At 40.9% G+C, this 24,000-nt stretch overlaps 1 protein-coding gene across 1 annotated transcript in view; it reads right to left on the bottom strand.

Annotated features, from left to right (window-relative positions):
* frmd3 (FERM domain containing 3) overlaps positions 1 to 24,000 on the bottom strand; it is a gene marked incomplete at its 5' end in the record, with an annotated part of 72,119 nt that overhangs the window by 17,501 nt on the left and 30,618 nt on the right. The window contains 7 exons of the mRNA XM_080432445.1: positions 38 to 112; positions 2,056 to 2,144; positions 6,702 to 6,765; positions 7,069 to 7,157; positions 9,914 to 10,001; positions 12,074 to 12,197; positions 16,485 to 16,582. Coding sequence (XP_080288571.1) covers positions 38 to 112; positions 2,056 to 2,144; positions 6,702 to 6,765; positions 7,069 to 7,157; positions 9,914 to 10,001; positions 12,074 to 12,197; positions 16,485 to 16,582 — 627 coding nt within the window. The remainder of the gene's footprint in view (positions 1 to 37; positions 113 to 2,055; positions 2,145 to 6,701; positions 6,766 to 7,068; positions 7,158 to 9,913; positions 10,002 to 12,073; positions 12,198 to 16,484; positions 16,583 to 24,000) is intronic.

Raw genomic sequence — 24,000 nt, forward strand, 5'->3', positions numbered from 1 at the left:
ATGCCAGCTCTCAAAAAGGTTTCTTGACCACACTCACCTGTATCTGAACCTGCTTCCCTTGAAGAAAATGTTACTGCTGGATACTGTCTTTATCTGACTTGACTTAGCACATCTGTTAGAAATAGATAGGGGGAGAGAGGGAGAGGGGGGGAGGCAAAGAAGAGATTAAATCAAGACTGGGTTAAAACCCAGTACATGGACAGTGTATGGGCAATGTGTGGAATTGTGGGCACTTTGTTAGAAGGATAGTCAGTAATAGTGTCTATACTGCGAATCCTGGATATTACATGTTCATCTGCAATTTTCTGTAGTGGTCCTTGTAATATTTGTTGTTAACATGTACTGAAGCAGCATCAAATGAAAGGGGTAAGCTACATTTGATTTAAAAAGTACTTTCGACTCACATATTTTGTGATGTTTGATTTGATTTTAAGAACTTTTTGTCTAATTATAAATGTTCTAATTATCTGTTGACTACCCCTGTTATTTCGGGTGCAAGGCATCCAATGCAGCTTGGTTGCATTGACGAAATGGTCGTTGGCACTGTTAAATAGAGAATCTGATTCAAATGTATATCAGAGACGAACGTTATGTTTAGAAAATATGGAAAAACTGGGGTCGAAATTGGACATCTTCGTGACCCATGTCTGAATATTTTTCATCTATTGTGGGCAGAACAATAACTATACTTTGATAGTTGCATCGTGACACATTGTGAGCTTGTAGATACAGTATTAACACTCCATTTGGTCCTTATTGTTTCCTGCTGTAAGCCGTAGTTGCAGCAAGGTGTTTGGTGTCAGCAACGTACAGTACGTACTAGAATGGGGGGTGATCCAAGGTGTAGCACTTTGTAATACTATATGCCGTACAGTACAGGTTCAGGATCATCTATCACACCAGACCAGGTTCCTGACACTCAGCACTGATGTGTGTGTGTGTGTGTGTGTGTGTGTGTGTGTGTGTGTGTGTGTGTGTGTGTGTGTGTGTGTGTGTGCGCGTGCGCGTGCGTGTGTGTGCGTGCGTGCGCGCGTGTGCGCGTGCGCGTGGCTTTGCTTGGCTGCCATTTCCAAACTCAATTCAATCTAATTTGATTAAGGAGCTCGGATGTTGGTCTGACATCCAGGAGGACATTCACTCCCGGCCTCTCCACTGTACGCGTATGCACACACACACACACACACACACACACACACACACACACACACACACACACACACACACACACACACACACACACACACACACACACACACACACACACACACACACACACACACACACACACACACACACACACACACACACACACATCCAGCATTAGACAAACAGGCTGGTCTCTGATAATACAGGAAATATATAAAAGAAAAAATATTACCTTGAATTGTGTTTTATCCATTTGTAACTCAGAGAGTTAAACACTAAATGAACTACTCTTAAAGACGGGGTGCCGTGAGTTTCAGTGATTCCCCCCCCCCCCCCCCCTAAAACATGAGGAAGATTTTTTTTTAAAAGGTGTACAGAAAGTGTTAAAAATAGTCAGAGAAGACATAAAACACCATAAAAACACCACCAGGGGGCTTAATGAAGTTCTATCAACCTCATAGACACATGAAAGACAGAAAAAGTGCAAAACCATGGCACCACCTCTTTAATATTGCAAGTCCAGCTCATAACCTCTATAGCCTGCATTCCACTGCGTGTGTGTGTGTGTGTGTGTGTGTGTGTGTGTGTGTGTGTGTGTGTGTGTGTGTGTGTGTGTGTGTGTGTGTGTGTGTGTGTGTGTGTGTGTGTGTGTGTGTGTGTGTGTGTGTGTGTGTGTGTGGTGTACTGTGAATTCCTTAGTGTTATTTTAACCCTGTGAGTGTAAAAATGTTTGTATTTTATGGCGTGTGCGAATGTGTGTGTGTGTGTGTGTGTGTGTGTGTGTGTGTGTGTGTGTGTGTGTGTGTGTGTGTGTGTGTGTGTGTGTGTGTGTGTGTGTGTGTGTGTGTGTGTGTGTGTGTGTGTGTGTGTGTGTGTGCGTGCATGCGTGTGTGCGTGCGTCAAGCTCACTTGTAAAATGCTTGGTTCTCCACCCCACACTTCCATAAGTGTTTACATGCTGCAGGGGTTGATGTGTGAAACGTCAACACCAGTTTCTTCTGCACAGAGGGTCAAAGAGAGAAAGAGAGAAACAGAGGGAAAGAATTGATAGGAATAGGAGAGATGGAGGGAGAGAGGGAGAGAGAGAGAGAGAGAGAGAGAGAGAGAGAGAGAGAGAGAGAGAGAGAGATGCAGGCAGAAGTGGGGAGAAATGAGATTGCAAGACAAGTGAATAAAGACGCAGGAAGAGACAAAGTGCTGAACAGTGCTGAACACAGAGGGAGTTGTGCAAAACGCTGACCCACAGACCCAAAGCACCAACACGTTCGGAAGACAGATATACTGAGTTAGCTACAGTCATCAGCAGTAAAAGAGGCCTGTGGCTCGTAGAGAGGCTGTCTCTTTATGGGCTAAGAGCAAGGATATATTCCAGTAAATGTCCACATATCAGCCCATTGTGTCTGGTAATTATGAGAAGCCAGATCAATGCTGAAACTGGGAGAGAGAGAAAGAGAGAGAAGGGGGAGGAGAGAGAGTGAGGGAGAGAGGGGGGCAGAGAGAGAGAGATTGAGTGAGTGAGGGAGTGTGAAAGAGAGGGGGGAGAGAGAAAGATAGAGTTGGCGGGAGGGAGATGGGGGAGAGAAAAGGAGAGAGGAGAGAGAAAGAGAGGGGGAGGGAAGGAGAGAGAGTGAGGGAGAGAGAGAGAAAGAGAGAGGCGGAATAGGGAGGAAGTGATGAGGCAATGTGTGTAGATCAATAACATGGGACGATGGGAGTGAGTTACTGTAACGGGCACAGAAACATAATCCTTGTGGCCCACTTCCCACTTTGCGTCCTCATAGAACTGGTGTTGAACTGATCCGAGGACTGACATACATTTGGGCGGAACCCAATAGAGCTTTAAACGATATCCACAGTATTTTAGCCAACCTCGTCACACACACACAGATCAAATCCTCAGCGTTAATTTATCCATGTCCAACTCTGAGAGTGTACAAACAAATGGAACGAAACAGACCCGCTTCAACCGCTTGGTTCCATTTGTATGCTCTCAGAGTTAAATTAACACTGAGGACTTCACTGTGCAGGGTGTAATGTACTACAGAATGACCTTTGAGTAGTGCCTCAGCTTTGTTACTCAACCCCCTCATTGTTATGGGACAGTATAAAGTAATCTACTGTATTATTATGCAGCTTGTTACAGGGTGACTGGAACACACGTGTGCAGCACTTGCCGTGTGTGAGTGTGTGTGTGTGTGTGTGTGTGTGTGTGTGTGTGTGTGTGTGTGTGTGTGTGTGTGTGTGTGTGTGTGTGTGTGTGTGTGTGTGTGTGTGTGTGCGTGCGTGCGTGCGTGCGTGCGTGCGTGCGTGTGTGTGTGTGTGTGTGTGTGATTATACTGTAGCTATATTCTGCTACCAGCCCAGTGTGTACAAACACCTACCATACCATGCTGTCTCGTCCCACTTTGAACAACACGTACAACACGTTCTCAATAATTACAAAATCAGCAAGCAAAGATACTGTTCTACATAAGCCTCTATATGGAAAGAAAGGAAAAAGAAAATGGTCCCCACCCATGGCAGCAACAGTACGACATCAAGGACATTAATGGATAAACATTTACTATCTGTCTGTAAGCAGTTTTGGGCATAATAATCATATTTCTTAGGCATCACGAGGTGTTCGATGCTGAAAGACATTTCCATCTTTATTACAGTATTATTATTATTATTATTATTATTATTATTATATAATTTGATATTTTATTTTATTACTTTGTTGCACTGGTTTCAATGTACCCAGACTGCTGCTGTTGCGGTGTTGACCAATATAATGAAGGCCATCTTATCTGATCTTATCTTATCTTATCTTACATTATCTTATCTTATCAGTTCAAAGGGAGACAGATGAGCTGGTGTACAGTAAGTAGTGAGGGCAGTGACAGATGTCATGCAGTGACCTGCCACAAAGTGTTAGAAACTAATCACAACAGGTTAAAACATCAATGCATGATTCAGTTCATGATGGAACTCAGAATAGATCAGTGAAAGACATACCTTCTCACGCACGCACGCACGCACACACACACACACACACACACACACACACACACACACACACACACACACACACACACACACACACACACACACACACACACACACACACACACACACACACACACAGTCATATTCAGTTCAGCGTACAGCTAAACGTTTTTTGTCAATAAATATATGATGAAGAAGTTACAATTGTTAAAATATTGTATGGGCAGTGATACAGTAGATTGTGCATGATTTCATTGCATAATCTATGTTTCCCCATAATGATCATAAAAACACAATCAGGATGACGAGGGGATATGATATGTTATGTACATATAATTGCAGGGCTGAAGTAATTACAGTATTGATTAAACTGAATAATATGATTCATTCATGACCACTGACATCACAAATAAAAAAAAGGAAAAAACTAAAAACTAAAATAGTGACAAATAGAAATAGGCTAAACAGAAATAGCAGTATAATACATGTAAAGGGAAATCAGGACACAGACTGCAACATCAACTTGGATGAAAGTATAAAACTAAAGAGATTGATGTCAAATAAAAATTCTGATCAAAAAAAGCTGAGAGGAGATTCACATCAACTATATCAAATAAAATTGGATCACACAAACTAAAATGCAAACGGAACGGAGAGTGTACAACACTCTCAGAGTTAAATTAATGATTGATTTAATTAATTAACTGGTGATTTCCCTGTGCACCACGCAACACAGGGGATTCAAACGGTGACCACAAGGAGAAAAAAACACAGGAGAGGCCAACTGTGAAGAGGATGGGAGAGGTAAGGTAGGAACTACCGTAAATTCATTCAAGGAAGGTTTGAGTGGATGTGTCAACTTGAGGATTGGAGCGTGATTCAAATGCAATGTTTTTTTTAAAAGTGTGTGTGTGTGTGTGTGTGTTTACTCACCAGCGATGAATATGTATATAAACAGAGAGAAGAGACAAAAACAAAGATAAAACTGCATCTTCAGCCATACATGAGTTGCCAGACAGAGAGACAAACAGACGGGCAGAAAGACAGACTAAGCAGAGATGATGCTTCTGCAATGAAGAGCACATGACATTGATTGATCGATTGATTGATTCATTGGTTGGTTTTGAGAAATAACTCTTCTAGCTTATATACCAAAGCATAGCCAAATTTCATATGGGAGTGGCCTGTTGTGATTATGTCCATATGAATTTAAATATTAAAGCAGCAGACTGAAGAATGTGACACAAAGCTTGGTTAGGTCAACGTGGAATGTGAGAAGCAGAATTTGGGGGATTGAAGCAGAGCAGACAATCAAATCTACAGTACACACAGAGCTCACAACCAACAGGATAGATATATATACTGTATATCTGATTAGAGCACTTTTGGAATAATATGAATTCCATGACTTTGGACATCTACTGTAGAAATGCAGATATCACATTGTTTGTAGTGAAGGGGAAACATATTAATAACCCAAATGACTCTATGATGGCGTCGGCGCCATCAAAGGACTCTAATTACTATTTTTAGAATATCTCTGGAATGCTTCATGCTAGAGACTTACTTTAAAGTTGCTGCTCAGCATCTACTGTAGCTCTGTATTGAAGGTTAGTACATATAGATGGAATCTGCATCTCAAATGCAAGACTCCTATTGCAGGTGAAATATGGCCGCATCACACATCAAGTCAGTACTGGCATTTAAGGTGGGGTTTTGCTGCGGAGCCAGTCATCCGTAGAATAATCTACTGACTGGGTATTTTTAGAGGAAGTCTTGTATTTGGGACAGAGTCGACACATACAGTAAAGGTTAATGATGAGGTTAGGCGTAGAACACCCACCATTTTGTTACAATGTATCCTGCCTGTTAAGGAGATCTGAAACAGTAACACGCTGTTACACACACACACACACACACACATACAGTACAGTATGTGTGTTGCAAGACAAGATTACATAGACAAACAGAATGACCCACTTATGCGTTTTTTGTTTTTTTTTACCCTTACACGCTTTTAGAGATGCATATAAAAAGTCGCAGTCTAAACATGAACTACACAGTACGTACAGTACTTAGAACTATGGATTGACAGAGGATCTAAAAGAAAGAAAGAAAGAAACAAGCAAACAAACAAACAAACAGACAGACAGAGAAATAAAGAAAGAAGGAAAGAAAGAAAGAAAGAAAGAAAGAAAGAAAGAAAGAAAGAAAGAAAAAACGAAAGAAAGAACAAAAAGGAGTGAGTTTGAGACAGATGTAGACCAGTAGGTTACTGAGACAACAACACAGCTAGAAAAACAGAACTTAGCGAGACCACGATACAGCATCAGTATCCAGATCTCCTCTCCCATGGGTGCCCAACAACATAAACCCTGGATAGTGTAATCTAAGAGCATGGCATTGGATCTGTGTTGTAAAGAACTACGCACAATCCATCACCATGATGGCGTCGGCCACACGGCGCGGCAGAGCGTATGACTCATCACCCTCAGAAGAGGAAGCTGGGAGTCAGATGCGTTTACTGTACGTACTGTACTGTACTCAGAGGAGGATGCTGCACTCACCTCCTTTTGGATTCCGATGACATAGAAGGTTTTCCCCTCAAACTTCAGCTTGCTGACATCAGCCCTGTCGCAGGAAATGAAAGGGAACGTGTCATTTTGTTATAAAATACACTAGGAAAAGAAAAAACACACACATACCAAATACAAAACAAGATCAGGATCTCATGGGCACATCATACAGTATATCGTGTGACCACGACTTAACTAACTGAGAGCAGGCAGGAAGACAGAGAGAGAGACAGACAGACAGACAGACAGACAGACAGACAGACAGACAGACAGACAGACAGACAGACAGACAGACAGACAGACAGACAGACAGACAGACAGACAGACAGACAGACAGAGCTTTGGGACAAGTGAGTACCATTTGAGTAGGTGGATCCGCTTGTTTCCCTGGAAGACCACAAAGCCTGTGGCTGTGAATCCTAGAAATGCTGTGGAGCCTGTAAAATCCTGCACGCACGCACACACGCACACGCACACACACACACACACACACACACACACACACACACACACACACACACACACACACACACACACACACACACACAAAAGTGAGTGCCAGCGCATGGTGTTATAAAGTACAAGAAGCCAAAAATCTGGGTTTTCGATTTAGTTTTTTGTGTTCAACTCAAGCTTAAAATGCACAAGATTTGGTGTCAAGCACAGGGTACAAAGCCTAAAGATTTGATGTAGTGAAATAAAATGCAGCTGGTAGCATGCGCTATAGGTCATAGCTCCCACATAAGGGCAGAATGTATTATGAATAATCCTTTCAGTCTGATATACTGTGCCAATCTACGTCTCTATACAATTTACAATAAACTATAAACATCCTTTCTCCTTCTCCTTCATTTTGCTTTCTCTGTCTTTCCACATCTGACACTGGTGCAATGTAGCATACAGTATATACAACAGCAGGGTCTAAGAACCATTTTCAGCCATCCCAAAATAACAAGTCTGTCTGATAAGAGTGGAACAGATAAGGGGCGATCTGCTCCCATTTACAGAAATTAAAATGATCCCCTTAATTTGCTTAACATGCTTTTATATGACTGTCTATGAGACCATTTTATACACTGATATACTGTATATAAGATAAGAAACACATCAAAGAAGGGAGAAGAGATATAATATAATCAGTGTGATATTACTATATTTGATCACATCCAGTCATTATTATGATTAAAAAAAGGCATTTCCAAGAGAAGAATTATCATTTTTTATTCACTTTCGTATTAGAACAAATACATTACCAGAAGAACGGTACAACATTATGTGTGAAATTAACAACAAGATGCCTTACAGTGCAGTGAAGTGAACCAGAGAAATGTAACATGGACTTCTATTGCTCTGTTGTGAGTGGAACATGTAGAGTCAATGACTGAGTTTCCCCTGAAGCCATGATAAAATCTTAAATCAGAGTGAATATTGATCCCTGACATTTAAGAACAATTGGCATTCCGATGTGAATTGTGGCGGCAAGGTAATGGAAGGACAAGTGGATGACATGAGGATATGGGCTAGGACATCAAATCAATAAACAGATAACTGTATGTCTCACAATGGCATTACATCGTTAGAAATGAATTGCACTGCCAATGATGTCACCGCTGTAATGTTCAACATCTGATCTGCCCATGTGGGTGGTCCTATGTAGTCCTGCTTCTGTAACATGCAAAATCCACAGGCATTGATCAAAATGAAAGGGAGGCTGGGAGAGTATGTGGACTAGAAGATATTTGACAGAGAGAAAAAAGGGATATGTGTCTGTAGTAAGTAAGTAGTAAGTAAGTAGAGCAGTGGTTCTAAACCTTTTCTGGATCATTGACCACTTGAACATTTCGAGGGCATACGTGGCCCAACCATCCGTTAAGTGTTAAGTGTGTAGACGGGTGGGCCACATGCATTTTCAGAGCATGTTTATTATAATGATCGATCGATCGATTGTGTTACGGCTTGGATCAATGGAACTAACTTTAAGTTCCTATTTATTGGTAACACAAAGACTTTTTTTTCTCAAGGTTTTAAAGAAGATTACTTTTTTTTAATATAATTATGTATTATCATAAAAAATAAAAAAAAGAGAGAATTATTTGGGTGCGCACTTGCAATACCTGTGCGGCCCACCAGTGGACTCCGGCCCACAGGTTGAGAAGAGCAAAGTGAGAGGAGTTATGATGAGAGACAATACAGCACACATTATGGTGCTCTTTCATACAAGCCTCTCTGAACTAACCCATGGTAACACATCACTGGGTTTCATCATGACATGAGTGCAATTGCCCTACTATTATAGAAGAAATATTAGGAAACATTAAAGTCACAGGTTGGAATAGATTATGATTCTACTTAACCACTTTCAACGTGGTGACCCTATTTTGGGCATGGTATTATATTATAGACAAATATTTTGCTGTAGGACGAAGTATAAAGTAGGGCTTAAGTGGTTATGGCACTTGAACTGTATTTGACATTACCACATGAAGATGTGACTGGAAAGATGAAAGAGTGAGTTATGGCATTGTATGACAAGGAACAAAGATTAAGAGCTGGTCATGAACTCATTATTCATAACAAGCAGTAGGCAGACAACCAGGCAGTCTTCTGGGTCAACAGGATACCCTTTGATAAATGATTACAAAAACAAGGCAAGTGAAACCTGGCATATGGCTGGATGGTGCAGGCATACCCATGGGCAATGTGCGAAATTGTGGGCAATTTATTAGAGGGATAGTCAGTAGAATTGTCTTAGGTAGTGAAACAGTCACTGATTCAGGGATCATCGCCATGCTGGCTTGTGGTGGACATTTTTGTCAAAATTCTATTTTTGCCATGGACACACAAATAAGCAGACAATAATATTACCAGAAATACATAAATAGCTGTAGCCTTAAATTACCTTTGCAGGTCTGTAACTCAGAGTTACGTTGAAAATAAAAAGTTAGAGAACCACTGTCCTAGTGGACTCCTAATGTGCCTTAGTGCCATAGCAAATCAATGTCATACATTGAAGAAAACCCAGAAACTGACACTCAGTAATTGGGTCTTATGATCAAAATAAGAACATTATAATGTTATGTAAAAAACTAAAAAAAATCCACGTACAAGGCCAATAAGTCTTGCCATGGACACATCTGTCCGTGTACGGACACATTGATGATCCCTGGTCAAATTATGGTCTGGTCTGAAGTGTGAGAAGTTACCTTGCAGGGGTGGGGGTCGACTCCATACGTCTCTAGGGTGTGGGCCCTTTGGAGCATGCTCAACTCAGCCATGGAAGCACACTGACCCCTACAGTGTCACATCACAGAGGAGAGGAGATGAGAGGTTTACTGAAAGAATAATAATCTGAAAACATAGACAACCTGCTCATTAAGAAATAATATTATTGAATATATCTTTTAGGCAGTGTCATTATTACACTATAGCACTAAAAGCACTGTTCCCCTTTGTTTTAACTTCAACGTACATGTCAACTATTCTTTAAGAACTTATGCATTGACAGCAAATTCCTGAGTGTTAATTTAACTGTGAAAAAGGGCATAGCAGTGGCGGCCATTTTGTGGCGCCACAGGAAAAAAAAACATTATTCTTATTTCTTATTTATATAAATCATTTTAAGCCTGGAACCAAGCCATCCAGGCTCCTGCTGAATCATGACCATAAAACATTTGATTCTGTGTAAAAAAATAAATAAAAGGGTATTAAAATATAGTATAATACATATTTTGACACAGAATCAAATGTTGTATGGTCATGATTCACCTGGAGCCTGGATGGCTTGGTTCAAGGCATAAAATAATTTATATAAATATTTTCGGAAATCCCTATGGGGAAAAAATGAATGGGTTTTCTATCTGTGGCACCACAAAATGACGGCCACTGCTATGCCATATATAAGAGGATACAGGATTTTCCAGTGTTTACTGTTGACATAATCTTTGAATATGCAAAGACAGCTGGTAATAAAAATTATTCTGATTCTGTGACTCATTTTCATAATTACATTTGGGTCGGTTAACATATATTACACATCCAGACATATTGACATGCAGTATGAGGCTCAGTGTCTGGTGGCCGTGTTGGAACTGTGTGTGTTCATCAGTCTAAGTGCTATGAGTGATGCATTGTGTCGACTCATTGACTCACTGACACTCACCGCCACCACTAAATCAAAATGTAGTTTACAAACCTCTATACACACACACAGTACACATCGTCGCTGTCGGGCAGAAACCTTTGATGTCTATATTTCAACTTTCTATGATTTTTTTCATGATTGAATGCCCCTTTTTCATCATACTACTGTCTGTTGTGAGCTCTACATTATTTTTTAAGCGAAAGTGGTCACGTCTGTCTGTGTTTCTGACTAAATAATAACTATATTGGATCCATTGTAACACAGGTTCTTTTTTACATTTCCAGTTTTGGACATAATGAGGTTTCTGCCTGACAGCGACGATATGCCTTCACACATGCATAAATTCTCACACATGTGCATGCATGCACACAAGCGCACGCGCACGCGCACGCGCACGCACACGCACACACACACACACACACACACACACACACACACACACACACACACACACGTGTGTGTGTGCATGCATGCATGCTCCCATATGCAGCACTGACACACATACATTTATCTCTCACCCTTTTACGGCACCCATAAAGTCACACGTTTTCCCCTCTTGTAAAAGACCTAGCTCTCACTCCTACACAGTGCGGTACCAATACACACCCAGTAAATCTTGTCAGCAAATTAAGGCCTCTGCACCAGACAGAGGAGAGGGCACATGCTGCTCATTAGCATCCGTCTAATAATGGATTTGCCTTTGATGCTCTATAATTGCTATGTTTTGGTCGTGCACCGTTCTTTGCATACAGATGAGCGCAATGTGAGCGATATAATTCAACAGAGCAGAGGGATTATACAGAGGCAATAGGTAATCTATCGCCATAGACATTAAAGAAGAAAAAGTGGACAGAGCCAGTGGTGATGTCATCCGTTGGTTTGTGGTGTTCCGCATTGAGTTCAACAAATGGAATTGTGTATGTGTAACCACTTGGATTGAACCCAGGTCTCCTGGATGGGAAACCATACCGCTGGCCAAGGCGGATATCGTTGCTGTCAGGCAGAAACCCTGTATTTCCATATTTCTCTATTTTCGCTTCCTACACTGTGGAAATCATGCTTGGCCCAATCCGAGCCGTCATCAACATAAAACAATCAACCGATTAACATCCCCACAGTGGTGGACAGCGCACCACATGGAAAATAAGACATACCACAGAGACCTATGAGATAGTAGCTACCTACTATATGACAATCAACAACCACTCTGTTCAACACGTACCTGAGCTCGTTCTTGTGTATCTCTATAATCTTCCTCTCCAGTTTCAGGGACTGTTTGGGGAACAACTTGAAGTCTCTGATGTAATCTGATGGATGCTCCTCTGGGTCATAGTCCCCTAGTTCAGCTGAAGAGAGACTCAAAGGGTCAACAGAGGGAAATGACCTAAGAATTGTCTGTCTGTCTGTCTGTCTGTCTGTCTGTCTGTCTGTCTGTCTGTCTGTCTGTCTGTCTGTCTGTCTGTCTGTCTGTCTGTCTGTATGTCTGTCTGTCTGTCCAGCCTGATCTCCAGAGATCTCCGTAACATTGCACGGATCCAGTGCACTTCATTCCGTGGATAGTCGCCTAGAAACCCAGAAATTGCGTGCATATGTACGGCGAGTCCCACGGTGGGCGTAACCAGTCGCAACCCGGAAAAACCCGGAAGCAGAGCAGTCCCCACAACAAAATTTACGATTCTGTGCCTATCGGTACATAACTCAAACGGCGCTGAGTAGGCACAGGCGAACGTCACACCGTTCAGGACCGCAACTCGGTCGCCTTAGCTCCCTCGGTGGTCCTTCATGGGGTGACAGTTCGCCTGTGACTGCGCGCCTCCGTCATGGTTTAGTCACAATGGGGGAGATGCGAGGCGGCTATGCACGGAATTTCGGGTTTTTCCGTGTCTATTCACGGAATTTCAAAAACGTTCAAAAACGTTCAAAGAGAACGTTTCCTCTGGAGATCGGGTCTGTCTGTCTGTCTGTCTGTCTGTCTGTCTGTCTGTCTGTCTGTCTGTCTGTCTGTCTGTCTGTCTACACAATTACCAATCTGGGAACTTGATTTGGTTGTCTGCTATAATCAATAATGCCAATTAAATGAGAATTACATTTTGACTGATAGATGGATTTAAAGATTATTTACGCAAACATTGTTGATTCAGATAATGTAAGCAAAGATAAACGTTTACATTTTACTCTCAACTATTTCCCTTGTGTTAATGAGCAAGTGTTAACACTTTGTCATTTCCAGAAACAGCCCGTCACGTGTGCTTCCAGTATGTTAATTGCCAGTCTCACTGAAGGTTAAATGAAAACTGTCTGGAGTTTAATTAAACAATAATCTTCAACCTATCCTGCAGCATGTTAATCAACACCCTAATAAGAGGAATAGGGACCTGCCCTTGTACTGCAAAGCAGAGCCAATAGCACTGTGGCACACAGTGGTGAGATAAGCGAGCCAATCACACTCTACTCTCTGAGGACATGAACCAATCATAGAAGGGGGCTAAGTGCTGGGTGCATAGCATTACACTAATACACTAATTCCTCTATCAAGCGGCAGGCTTAGTTCATGAGATATAGTCCAGCTAATTCCAAATTAAAGCAAGCAGTGCTTGTTTAGCCCCTCAGAGGATCTATGTGTTTTGTCTCACAGCGCATGTCAAAGTATTAAATGGTTAGAATTGTAATAACAGGTGAATGAAGATAAAAGCATAGACATTTGCAATGTTGGGTTTTATCGTCAAGTGATACCTGGCACCCTCATCTACTGCTCTGAGCAGTGATGATGTCAGCAGGCAGGGTTCGAGTTAAAAATAATAAAATAAACGATGTCCTCGGGGAGCGCCGGGGACATTATCTTACCCACTTAAGCCCTATACACTTTGCTGTATGACAAATTATAAGAAAATTGCTGATCTACAAGCTGTCAGGTCACATTTCTCTAGTACTGCTTGAGTGGGGCAGAGTGTTCCAGATCCATTGCTTGGAGACTGAGACACACGGCCTGATGACAAGTTGAATTTCTCTGGAGGTGTCTGAGTGGACCTGATCCCAAACATTACCCAGGGATCGCCTGGGTAATGGGTAAAGGGAAGAGGATGTGTCATGGCTTACTGTATTATATCCAGTAATCCTGAGATGTGGTAATGCCAGGTTAAGAGTGGTCTGCTGTTCAGCTAGAGATGATAGGCTCATCTTAAATTGTATTGTGCACATGTGTCTAGGGCTGCCACTATCGATTATCTTCTTAGCGATTATTCTATCGATTACTTTTTCGATTTACTTTTGTTTTTTAAACAATTTTTAAATATATTAACTCTCTCAGTGCCACGCCCCGAGATATCCCGAGTTTTTCCCGAGTACCCTCAGTGCCAGCACGAGAAATCCCGAGTTTTTACTTTTGACTGTGGTCGCGCTATGCTGTTTATTTTTCATGATCACTTTCGCTTCCTGACTCCTTCAAACTCATTGGGTTCCGGTTTCATGACGCAGATTCCGTTTCCGGTTCTAATTTTTTTCCCGCGATCATTTTCGGCCAGAATAGGGAAAGTCACGGTTTTTCACACGGTATAAAAAACAAACGGAGAGGTCCACGTCTACTCTCTTTGGTCTGGGTGACGATCAGTCATCGTAGTCGTGTATCACATCGTAATTTAGCCCGATCAACGATTGTCAAAAATGTCAACATCCGGTTATGACCGGATATGACGTGAGCCTGTTTGGGAGGGGGCGAGTGAGCCAGCGAGATCATCAATGTGTCGATTTGTTGCTCTCTACTGGTAGAACTGTATTATGGGTTTAAAAACCCAATCAGATCATTTATTTGAATGAAAAATTACAAAACTTACTAAAAAAAAACGCAAATTGCTGGCACTGGGGGAGTACTTTATGAAAATACTCTTGGCACTGAAAGAGTTAACGAATCGACACAAAAACATTTTACAGATTTAGTCTGATTTAGTCGATTAGTCTGCTTAACCACTTGACCCCTATTTTATACTTGGTTTTACGATGGCGTCAAGTAAATATTTTGAAAATATCCGATCTACAAGCTCCATTCGTGTCACATGGGGGTGCTTTGTGAGCTTGTAGATCTCATATTTTTGAAAATGTGTTATATTTAAAAAAAAGTGTCCATTTAAAAAATATATATAATCGATTAAATCAATTAGTTTGATTAACTGTTGCCCTCTACTTGTGTCGGCTGCCTCTTCAAGATATGCTTTGGGAAGATGCAGGAAAAGAAGAGAGATAGCTACTAGTACTGTATAATAATAGCTATTGCAGGGGTTATGAAGTGAAAATTTGAGGCATCCTTTAGTATGACAAAAGAGGAGTTCAATTACAGATATATTTTATTCCTGGGAAAAGACCATTTTGGATGCTATTGTTCCTCCTGCATATTCTAATCTACAGCAACTGCATGCACAGTTAAATTGGGCAACTAAAGCGAAGATTTGCATATTTCAATGTCATTGTTCCTAGCATAAATTAATCAGGATGGGTCATGGATAACTGCCCAATCTGATGAGCAAATCATGTAACCTGACTTCTTACATTCCCTGTTTGTCTCTCTCCATTAAACACATCGGATGTGGGTTTTTAGGAAAAGATACACTCAATGATTGAGCACAGTGAGACACACTAGCCAGAATGGAAGACAAAAACCTACTGTATCTGGGGAGGAGTGATACAAATCAGGCTATGGCATAACCAAATGGTTTTCCAAAGGCCAATGTGTACTCAAGCAAAACTGAATCATTCCCTGATTGGATAATGGTATGGTGCAGATGACCTTTAATATCAAAATCATTATCAGCATAATAGAATAATGTGCTTGGACCTACAGAGAGGATGAATAGATGTACTTGACAAAACAATCACACTTGAAGTTGTCTTTGTGCCAATATACATAATAAATAAGTAAATTAAGTTGATTTACAGTATTGATTATCAATGGAAGTTAACTTGTAACATAATAAACCAAGTCCATTAACTATCACTGCAATACTCCAATTGTTGACTCTGTTGATTGTGTACAGGGCTACATCAAATATACTCAGTAAAATGCTGTGTGCATTTATCAATTTGTAACTCAGAGAGAGTACAAATGTAAGTACATTTAATAAATAAATGTAATACCCGAGTGGGTAATTAGATGATAGGCATCCATAATATTGTCACATAATGGATGTTCTAAAACCTCTTTTCATTCCCATTTTTTCATGAGTAGTAGCATTGTTGCTTTGATTTTACTTTTTTATTGTCCTATTTTCTTCCTGTCCTAAGTTCATTTTTTTTTGTTTGTTTGTTTTGTTTGTTTTTAATATTAATAAATTCAAATTGTATGTAATGTAAACGGTGAGGTTCTCTTTTAAGCCCTCCTAGGGTTTCTTACCTCACCTCACTCAACTATTTGTCATCTTTCCCTAGAAAGAACTATATATTATGCATATGCATATATATTATGCATATGTATATATATTCTGTTGTGCAAATCAAATAAATCAAATCAAAGATAACCGTCCATAAGAGTCAATTTGGTTGACTGTTTTGCATTTGGTTATACTGTACACTCTCAGAGTTAATTCAGGATTTCATTTTACAGTGTAGACCAAATCTAATTGTTGTCAACAGACAACAGGACTTACCTTGTATGATGCAGGCTCCCAGGTAGGCAGCTTCAGCAAAAGGACAGAGGAGACGGCCATGGTAGATGTCTCTCTTCAACTGGAGGTACAAGAGATACCTACACACACACACACACACACACACACACACACACACACACACACACACACACACACACACACACACACACACACACACACACACACACACACACACACACACACACACACACACACACACACACACACACGCATGCACACGCACAGGAAGAGAGGAGATTAGAAGAGAAGAGAAGAGAAGAGAAGAGAAGAGAAGAGAAGAGAAGAGAAGAGAAGAGAAGAGAAGAGAAGAGAAGAGAAGAGAAGAGAAGAGAAGAGAAGAGAAAATAAGATCTAGGAGTATAAAGCAGAACCTGGAAGCCTCTTAAAGATAAGACACAGCCTCTTGGCCAGCCTAGCGTGGGCAAGTAGCTTACCGGAGCTGTTGCATAAAATCAATTCCAGTCATAACTCCAGTTTTGGTGTTCTGGTATTTGATGTTTTTTTTATACTTTCATTTGTAATTTTTTAAGGAAAATAAACGTGTATATATGGTCTTGGGTAAATCACTGGATGGTTTTCTTTGATACATATTCATTTGAAAATCAAAACGTTTTCTGCCATGCTAGAAATGTTGACGTTTTGGAGATACAAGGTTTTTGGTCTGACAGGGTTACAGATTCTCTGAGTAGCCTTTTGGCTTTCATGGCGATAACATAAGATACTGTACAGTATGTACTATTTTCCTGCGCTCACAGGGAGCATTCCAGGTCACAGGATGAGCTGCATATATTGCACTTTTTTAATCATATCACTGCAACCCCTTAGTTGCCTGGAGTCCCCCAGGGCTCTATACGATCTGCTATTTTTTCGAATTCTCGCTCCTAGAATAGAGATGCTAGGGCTCAATTTATTTTTAAACTATTTTTTTTAAATAATCTGTAAAATGAGCCTATAAAAAGAGGCAACCGTACTGTATATAATGTCAAAATCTAACAATTGTAACAGGATGTGTGGCATTATGTCATCATGATTGCATTGAATATGGCATACTCAATATTTCCTCTGTAAAATGACCCCTCCAGGTTACAGGACATTAGATAAATCCATAAAATCCCTGCATTTGGTATCACACACTGTATGACATTTCCTGTGGAAAATAAAGTCTAACTATATAACTAACGTGGTCACTATCATCAATCAAAAGGGAAAGATGGCAGCACTCACGTTAAATCTTTCAGGTACTTAATTTTGCAACAGGGAACGGACGCGTTTCGGCTCTTCGCCTTCATCGCATTCCTTCTCGTCTCACTATCATCAATCACACAACAAGCTGGATCCGGTTGCCATGGTGATTTGTGAAACAAGGTATGCATTACTATGGAAACTATCTACGTTACCACAGCGACCAGTAGTTGCCATGGGAACTTGTCCCATGGAGGCAAAGTGTGCGCATGCTAATGGCTCTCATGTTACAAAGGAGACACAATGAAGCTGAAACTGGAGACATGTGTTGCCATGGATATCGATGAGAAAAGCACTTTTTGGGGGGGGGGGGGTGGGGGGGGTGCTTTTCCAGACGAGAACTGAGTCAGCTTACACACCACTGGTTCTCAACGTCGGGTCCGGGGACCACAAGGGGGGTCTAAATGGACACTTACAAGAGTGTAACTCTGAGAGTGTAAAAATGGTACCATTTTGTACACTCTCAGAGTTGAATTAACACTGAGGATTTCACAATGTAGATTGGGGTTCTAGAGATAACAATTTTATCGAATGGGGGTCCATTAAATTCAAAAAGTTGAGAATCACTGGCTTTAGGAATAAAAGATTGTTCACACATGACGCAAACATTTAATATACCAGGAATTTGGCTGCATTTTCAGAAAGTGTGAACGGGGTTTTTAGACACAGCCACACAAAAACACAGACACGCACTTGGTGATGACTAAGTTGTGACTAAAGCACTCTGCCAGCAGAGCAGAGGGAAAGCATTAAAGATTGAATGAAGTGAAGAGCCCACTGCTGTACTGAAATGGCTTTAGTTTAGTGTCAGCCTGTGGGCTAACTGGGATTAGCCATCACAGTAAAATCCTCAGTGTTAATTTATCCATTTGTAACTCTTGAGTGTACAAATCTAAACCCAAGGGTCCATATGGTTACATCTGTACAATCTCAGAATTAAATTGATACTCAGGATTTTACTGTGACATCCTACAACAAACCAGGGTAATGCAGTGATGCATTGTGCATAATTGAGCCTTGTGGCTCATCATCCCCTTTCACTTGGTAGTGTGTCTATTCATTTGAAGGTCATGAATTAAATACAATCAGTCTCATCCTTTTACGGTAGTTCAGAAGTTAAGTACCTGTACGACAATGCTTCGATCAATAATTGACCGTGACTTTAAGCTTAGACCACCAACTGGCACCTAGTCAGATAGAGTTAGAAATCTAATGAAGTTTCATGGCCTTGTGTTGTGATGTGATGACGATAGATAGAGTCATTAGGGACATAGGGACAAAGACAAACAACCTCATTACAATAGTTCAACAATCACTTTGCAACTCCTCACATCTTCTGTCCTGATTTCCTCTCTCCTTGGGGGTAGTGTGGTGGATGGCGATGTTGGTCATTCAGTCAGTTCATCCCTTTCATCCCAAATGACATATCTCAAAAACGACGGGCTGGATTGCCATGGTGACATGCTGTGCATCTTCATGTGTCCCAAAGGACAGCTCCTGGTGATTTTGGTGACACCATGGCCTTTCCTCTAGTGCCACAATTAGGCTTAAAGACAAATTTAAATGTGTAAGAAATCGGGCATACTGTAGCAGTGGCGGCCATTTTGTGGTGCCACAGATATAAACCCCATACATTTTTCCCAAAGAGATTTCCGAAAATATTTATATAAATGATTTTAAGCCTGGAACCAAGCCATCCAGCCTACTGGTGAATCATGACCATACATTTGATTCTGTTTCAAAACATATTTGAATATTTAATTATATTATACTATATTTAAAGACGGGGTGCTGTGATTTTCAGTGATTCCCCCCCCCCCCCCAAAACATAATCATCAGGTATTATAGTTATACTAGGAGGAAGATTCTTTTCAAAAAAGTGTACAGAAAGTGTTAAAATTAAGTTTTTATGTGGACACGCCTCCAGTTCATTAAGTATACCTGGTTCTTTTTATCCGTGGCACCACAAAATGGCCACCACTGCTGTGCCCTATTCAGACACACAGAACCCCAGTGTCCAAGATTTGGGCTCTTACCAAGTGTTCTACAAGGGGAATCAGGGGTCAAATAATATTGCGGGTCCTAAACAGGACAATTTCTAATAAAATGTCAGAATCCAGGAATCTGAGGTCACAGAATCTCATTGGCTAACAACAGGCTAACAACCCTCTCAGACCTTAACTCTAACCACACCACAACCACAGCTAAACAAAACCATTTTAACCTAACTACAGTAAACATAACCATCTGTAAAGCACAACTATTAATTATACATCAATTAAGGTCGGCACGCTCAACCCTGATTGTTTGTGCAATTCAATGTGGGTATGATACTATCAGGAGCCGCTACCGAAAAATAAATATCCTACACAACACACATTAAGAACTATTTACAATTTTCACAGTCCCTGTGCATTTTAGGTCCCAAAATTCAGCTGTGTCATGCATCAAAGCAGTTCCTGTCTGCAACGAGACAGAGGGCAACACGACACTCCCTGCACTTCCAGGGGCTCGGCTCTTAAAGCGCGTCAGACCAGAATTGGCAGGATGAAATTTACTTGAACACTGCATGGGCCAAGCTTTGCTTGGAAGAAATAATCCACTTTGATAAGAATGAGAGGTCCTATGAGAGGATAGTTGCACCTAGGACTGCAACTATCTTTTTTTTGTACAAATCTCTTTATAATCTTTTCAGACATTAAAGACAAGGGCATCATATAAAATCATGAAAACAAAGAGGTCTGATTTTTTGACAAAAAAAACAAACAAAACAACAACAAATAAACAAAACACAGCACAACAAGGACTGCAACTATCTGTATCCATATCTGTAACGACTCTATCCATTATTTTCTTAGGGATTATTCTAACGATTAGTTTTTCGATTTATCGAATAATCAAGATGTGCAGTTTTATAAAAAATAATACAAAAATAATAACATATCAACAAATCGATTAACCACTAAAGTGTTATTTTATACATCGTCACACAACTGTGTCATGCAAAAATAGTGAAAATAGCAGATCTACAAGCTCAAAACGCATCGCAGCATATTGGTCCTCATTCACCATTAACTTTGTCTTATATTTCAAAAGTCATTTTTCAAAGTCAACCAAAGAACAAGTTTTCTATTCAGGATCTCCTCAGTGGTCAGTACACTGAGGACACTAGCAGGAGCACTCATCCAATGTCATTTCGACTATGCATGCACCTTGTGGTACTTTAGTACTTTAGACCTCTCAAAACAAGCTGGCCAGGTTACTACTAGGCCTTGTACCCAGAACTCACCTAACCTCTGCTCATTATGCTAGGGTGGGATGGCACAGGGTAGGTAGAGGACAGAGTATAGCAACTTGCAATGGGCCGGGTCTTCAAGATACGCAAGAAAACAGGGATGCCCATGTACCTGTCAGACTACTTCAATAGCGTAAAAGACACACACAGGCACAACACCAGAGGGAGCCCCACTGATCTCACTGAACCCAGTTTCGGCAAAAAAATTGGGTCAAATTCGTTCTACTGCTATGCCGCCAGAATGTGGAACAGTCATAAAAAAGTGTAACTCCTTACTGTCCTTCAAAACCACTCTAAAAGAATACCCACAGGTGCAATTTGTAACTGGCTCCTGTAAAAAGTAAAAAGTCTAAGCTTATCACCGGAAATGAGCCCCCCCCCCCAACTGTTTACTGTACATATTTTATTTTTTATTACTACTCGTATATATGATGTTTTTGCATATTACTGTATATTGTTTGTCTTTAAATGTCTCGATGAATTGAATACACAGGACCTTAATGATGGAAAAAAGTCCTGGGCTTATTTGGGTTATCCTTTTAGCATTATTTTGTATAAATCTGTGCCACCGTGCCTTTTTTTGCAAACTGTTAATAAAGTATTCAAACAAACAAACAATCAAACAGAGATAATTTGGTATTGGAAAGGGGAAACAATCATGTTTTAGTACTTTAATACTTTGTCTTATATGTTACTTCGACTTTTACCAAAATAAAATGTCACACTGACGTTTGATTTTGAATGTAGCTTTCCAACTCAGAAACATCCATTCTCAGCTTAGCACCACATAAACATCTCTGCTCCTCTCTGAAGTCAATACAACCACTACCCTAATGGTGCTCTCAGAGGAGGAGTTAATGGAGAACGCAGGGACAGGAAATGCATAAGATGAGCCAACAACAAGAATAAGACAGAATTGCAAGGATGGAAATAGAAATGAAAAGTCAGCCTAGAAAGTTGAATAGACCAAAGGGAGGGCGACCTCAAGGAAGGGCAGAACATGATGAAGAAAGCATATAAGTGAAAACCCTATGGCCTATGCAGTGGAAATGGAAGAGGGGGTGGAAGGAGAGAAAGGGAGAATAATATTGGGGGAAAGGGACCTTTCCAAAAGAGAGAAGAGGAGAACAACACATGGAAAGAAGGAGAGGAGGAGAGATTGGTTGCAGGAGTGCACAAGGGAAGTTCCAGAAAGAGAGGAGGGAAAGATAAGATGGCATCGGATGAAAAAAGGGAGGGATAAAAGATGCAGGAATCATGAGAAGGTGGGCAAAGGCAGAAAGGCAAGGCAAAGTAGAGAGAGGGGAGGGAGACGAACAGAAGGTAGGGAGGGAGGAGACGACGCTAGGGATGAAGTGATGGGAGAGAGGGAGGAGAGGAAAGATATGGTAGATGAGGTGGAGTGAAGAACAGAGGAGAGAATGTAGGATGGAGGAGTTGAGCAAGAGAAGGAGGGTTTGATGAGAAAACTGAAGTAACAAGCCTTTTAGACTCTGATTTGTGCAGTTTTCATCTCATTCTTTCAACAAAATATTACCATTCCTCCTTTTCTCAAGTAGGCTGGACTACTGCAATGTACCTTTTACAGGTCTTCCTAAGAAATCCATTGAAATTTTACATTTTATTCTGAACGTTGCTGCTAGACTATGAACAAAAACCAAAAAGAGAGCTCCTTGTGTTTTCCTTCAACTTGTTTAAAAAGCTCTCAATGGGTTAGAGCCGGCCTACATCACAAACTCCCTGTTGTTAGTCAGATGCTCCACAAGTCCTTTAGATCTTCAGGCTTGCTAGATATGCAGAACCTTATCCAAAAGAATTGGAGATGCAGCTTTCTTCAGTGGTGCTCCTAAATTATGGAACACTTTGCCCAAAGAGATTAGAGAGGGAGGCTCATCTTTTAACCTAGCCTTTCAGTAGCACAATTTCTCACAATTTTAAGGCATTTTAAGTCATTTTGTTTTCCATTTAACTTTCTTACTGATGTATTATGTGCTTTACTTAAGAATAATTGATGTTTTAAGTGTAATTGTTTTCTTCCTTTAAATCTGTGTTTTTGCATGTTTTGCATGAAAGGTGCTATACAGAGTTTCCATGTCTTCTTCTTCTTATTACATTAGAAAGAGGAAAACAGATCCCCTGCTGAATGAGCAAATTATCATTAATGCTTGGAGGAGAGAGGGAGCGAAAGAAAGAGAGAGAGAGAGAGAGAGAGAGAGAGAGAGAGAGAGAGAGAGAGAGAGAGAGAGAGAGAGAGGGGGGGAAAGGAAGACAGAGAGAGGAGGAAGGGGGTACACAGTCAAATCTGGAGTGTTAATTTAACTTTACTGTGTAGATGTATATGACTGTCCACGAGGAAAGCAGTTAAGCAAACAGAGGAAACAGGCACATTAGTGCCTAACATTGGCTCACTGAACAATCAGGCTTGATTTATACTTTGTTGTGTGCAGAAAATAGCCGCTCTACAGCTCACAACGTGTCGTCGATCTACTATTTTCTGTGCACAGCACCAGAACGCAGCTAAGTATAAATAGGGCTTCATTCTTTCAACAGTCTCTCTTTCTCTGTCTACTTCATGATGAATGTAAACAGCCTTTCCATTCGCTCACTCCTTTCCCGGCTGCATGATCTCAGCTGATCTGCGTCAGACAGCACCATATTTCATGGCAATTGTTATGGCCCTGTTGACTTCATTGACCCTTTGTTATCCCTCATTTTGTTTTATTACCATTTACAGTATGCTGTTATGCATAATTGTCTCTGCCAGGCCGAAGGCGTGGCCGAGACTATGTTTTGCACCCCGTCCGTCCGTCCGTCCGTCTGTCCGTCCGTCCTTCCGTGTGTCTGTCCGTGTGTGTGTGTGTGTGTGTGTGTGTGTGTGTGTGTGTGTGTGTGTGTGTGTGTGTGTGTGTGTGTGTGTCCGTCCATCCGTCTGTGAACCGCTAATCTCCAGCACTGTTG

Source organism: Gymnoscopelus braueri, assembly GCF_963280865.1.
Source record: "Gymnoscopelus braueri genome assembly, chromosome: 7".
Classification (NCBI taxonomy): domain Eukaryota; kingdom Metazoa; phylum Chordata; class Actinopteri; order Myctophiformes; family Myctophidae; genus Gymnoscopelus; species Gymnoscopelus braueri.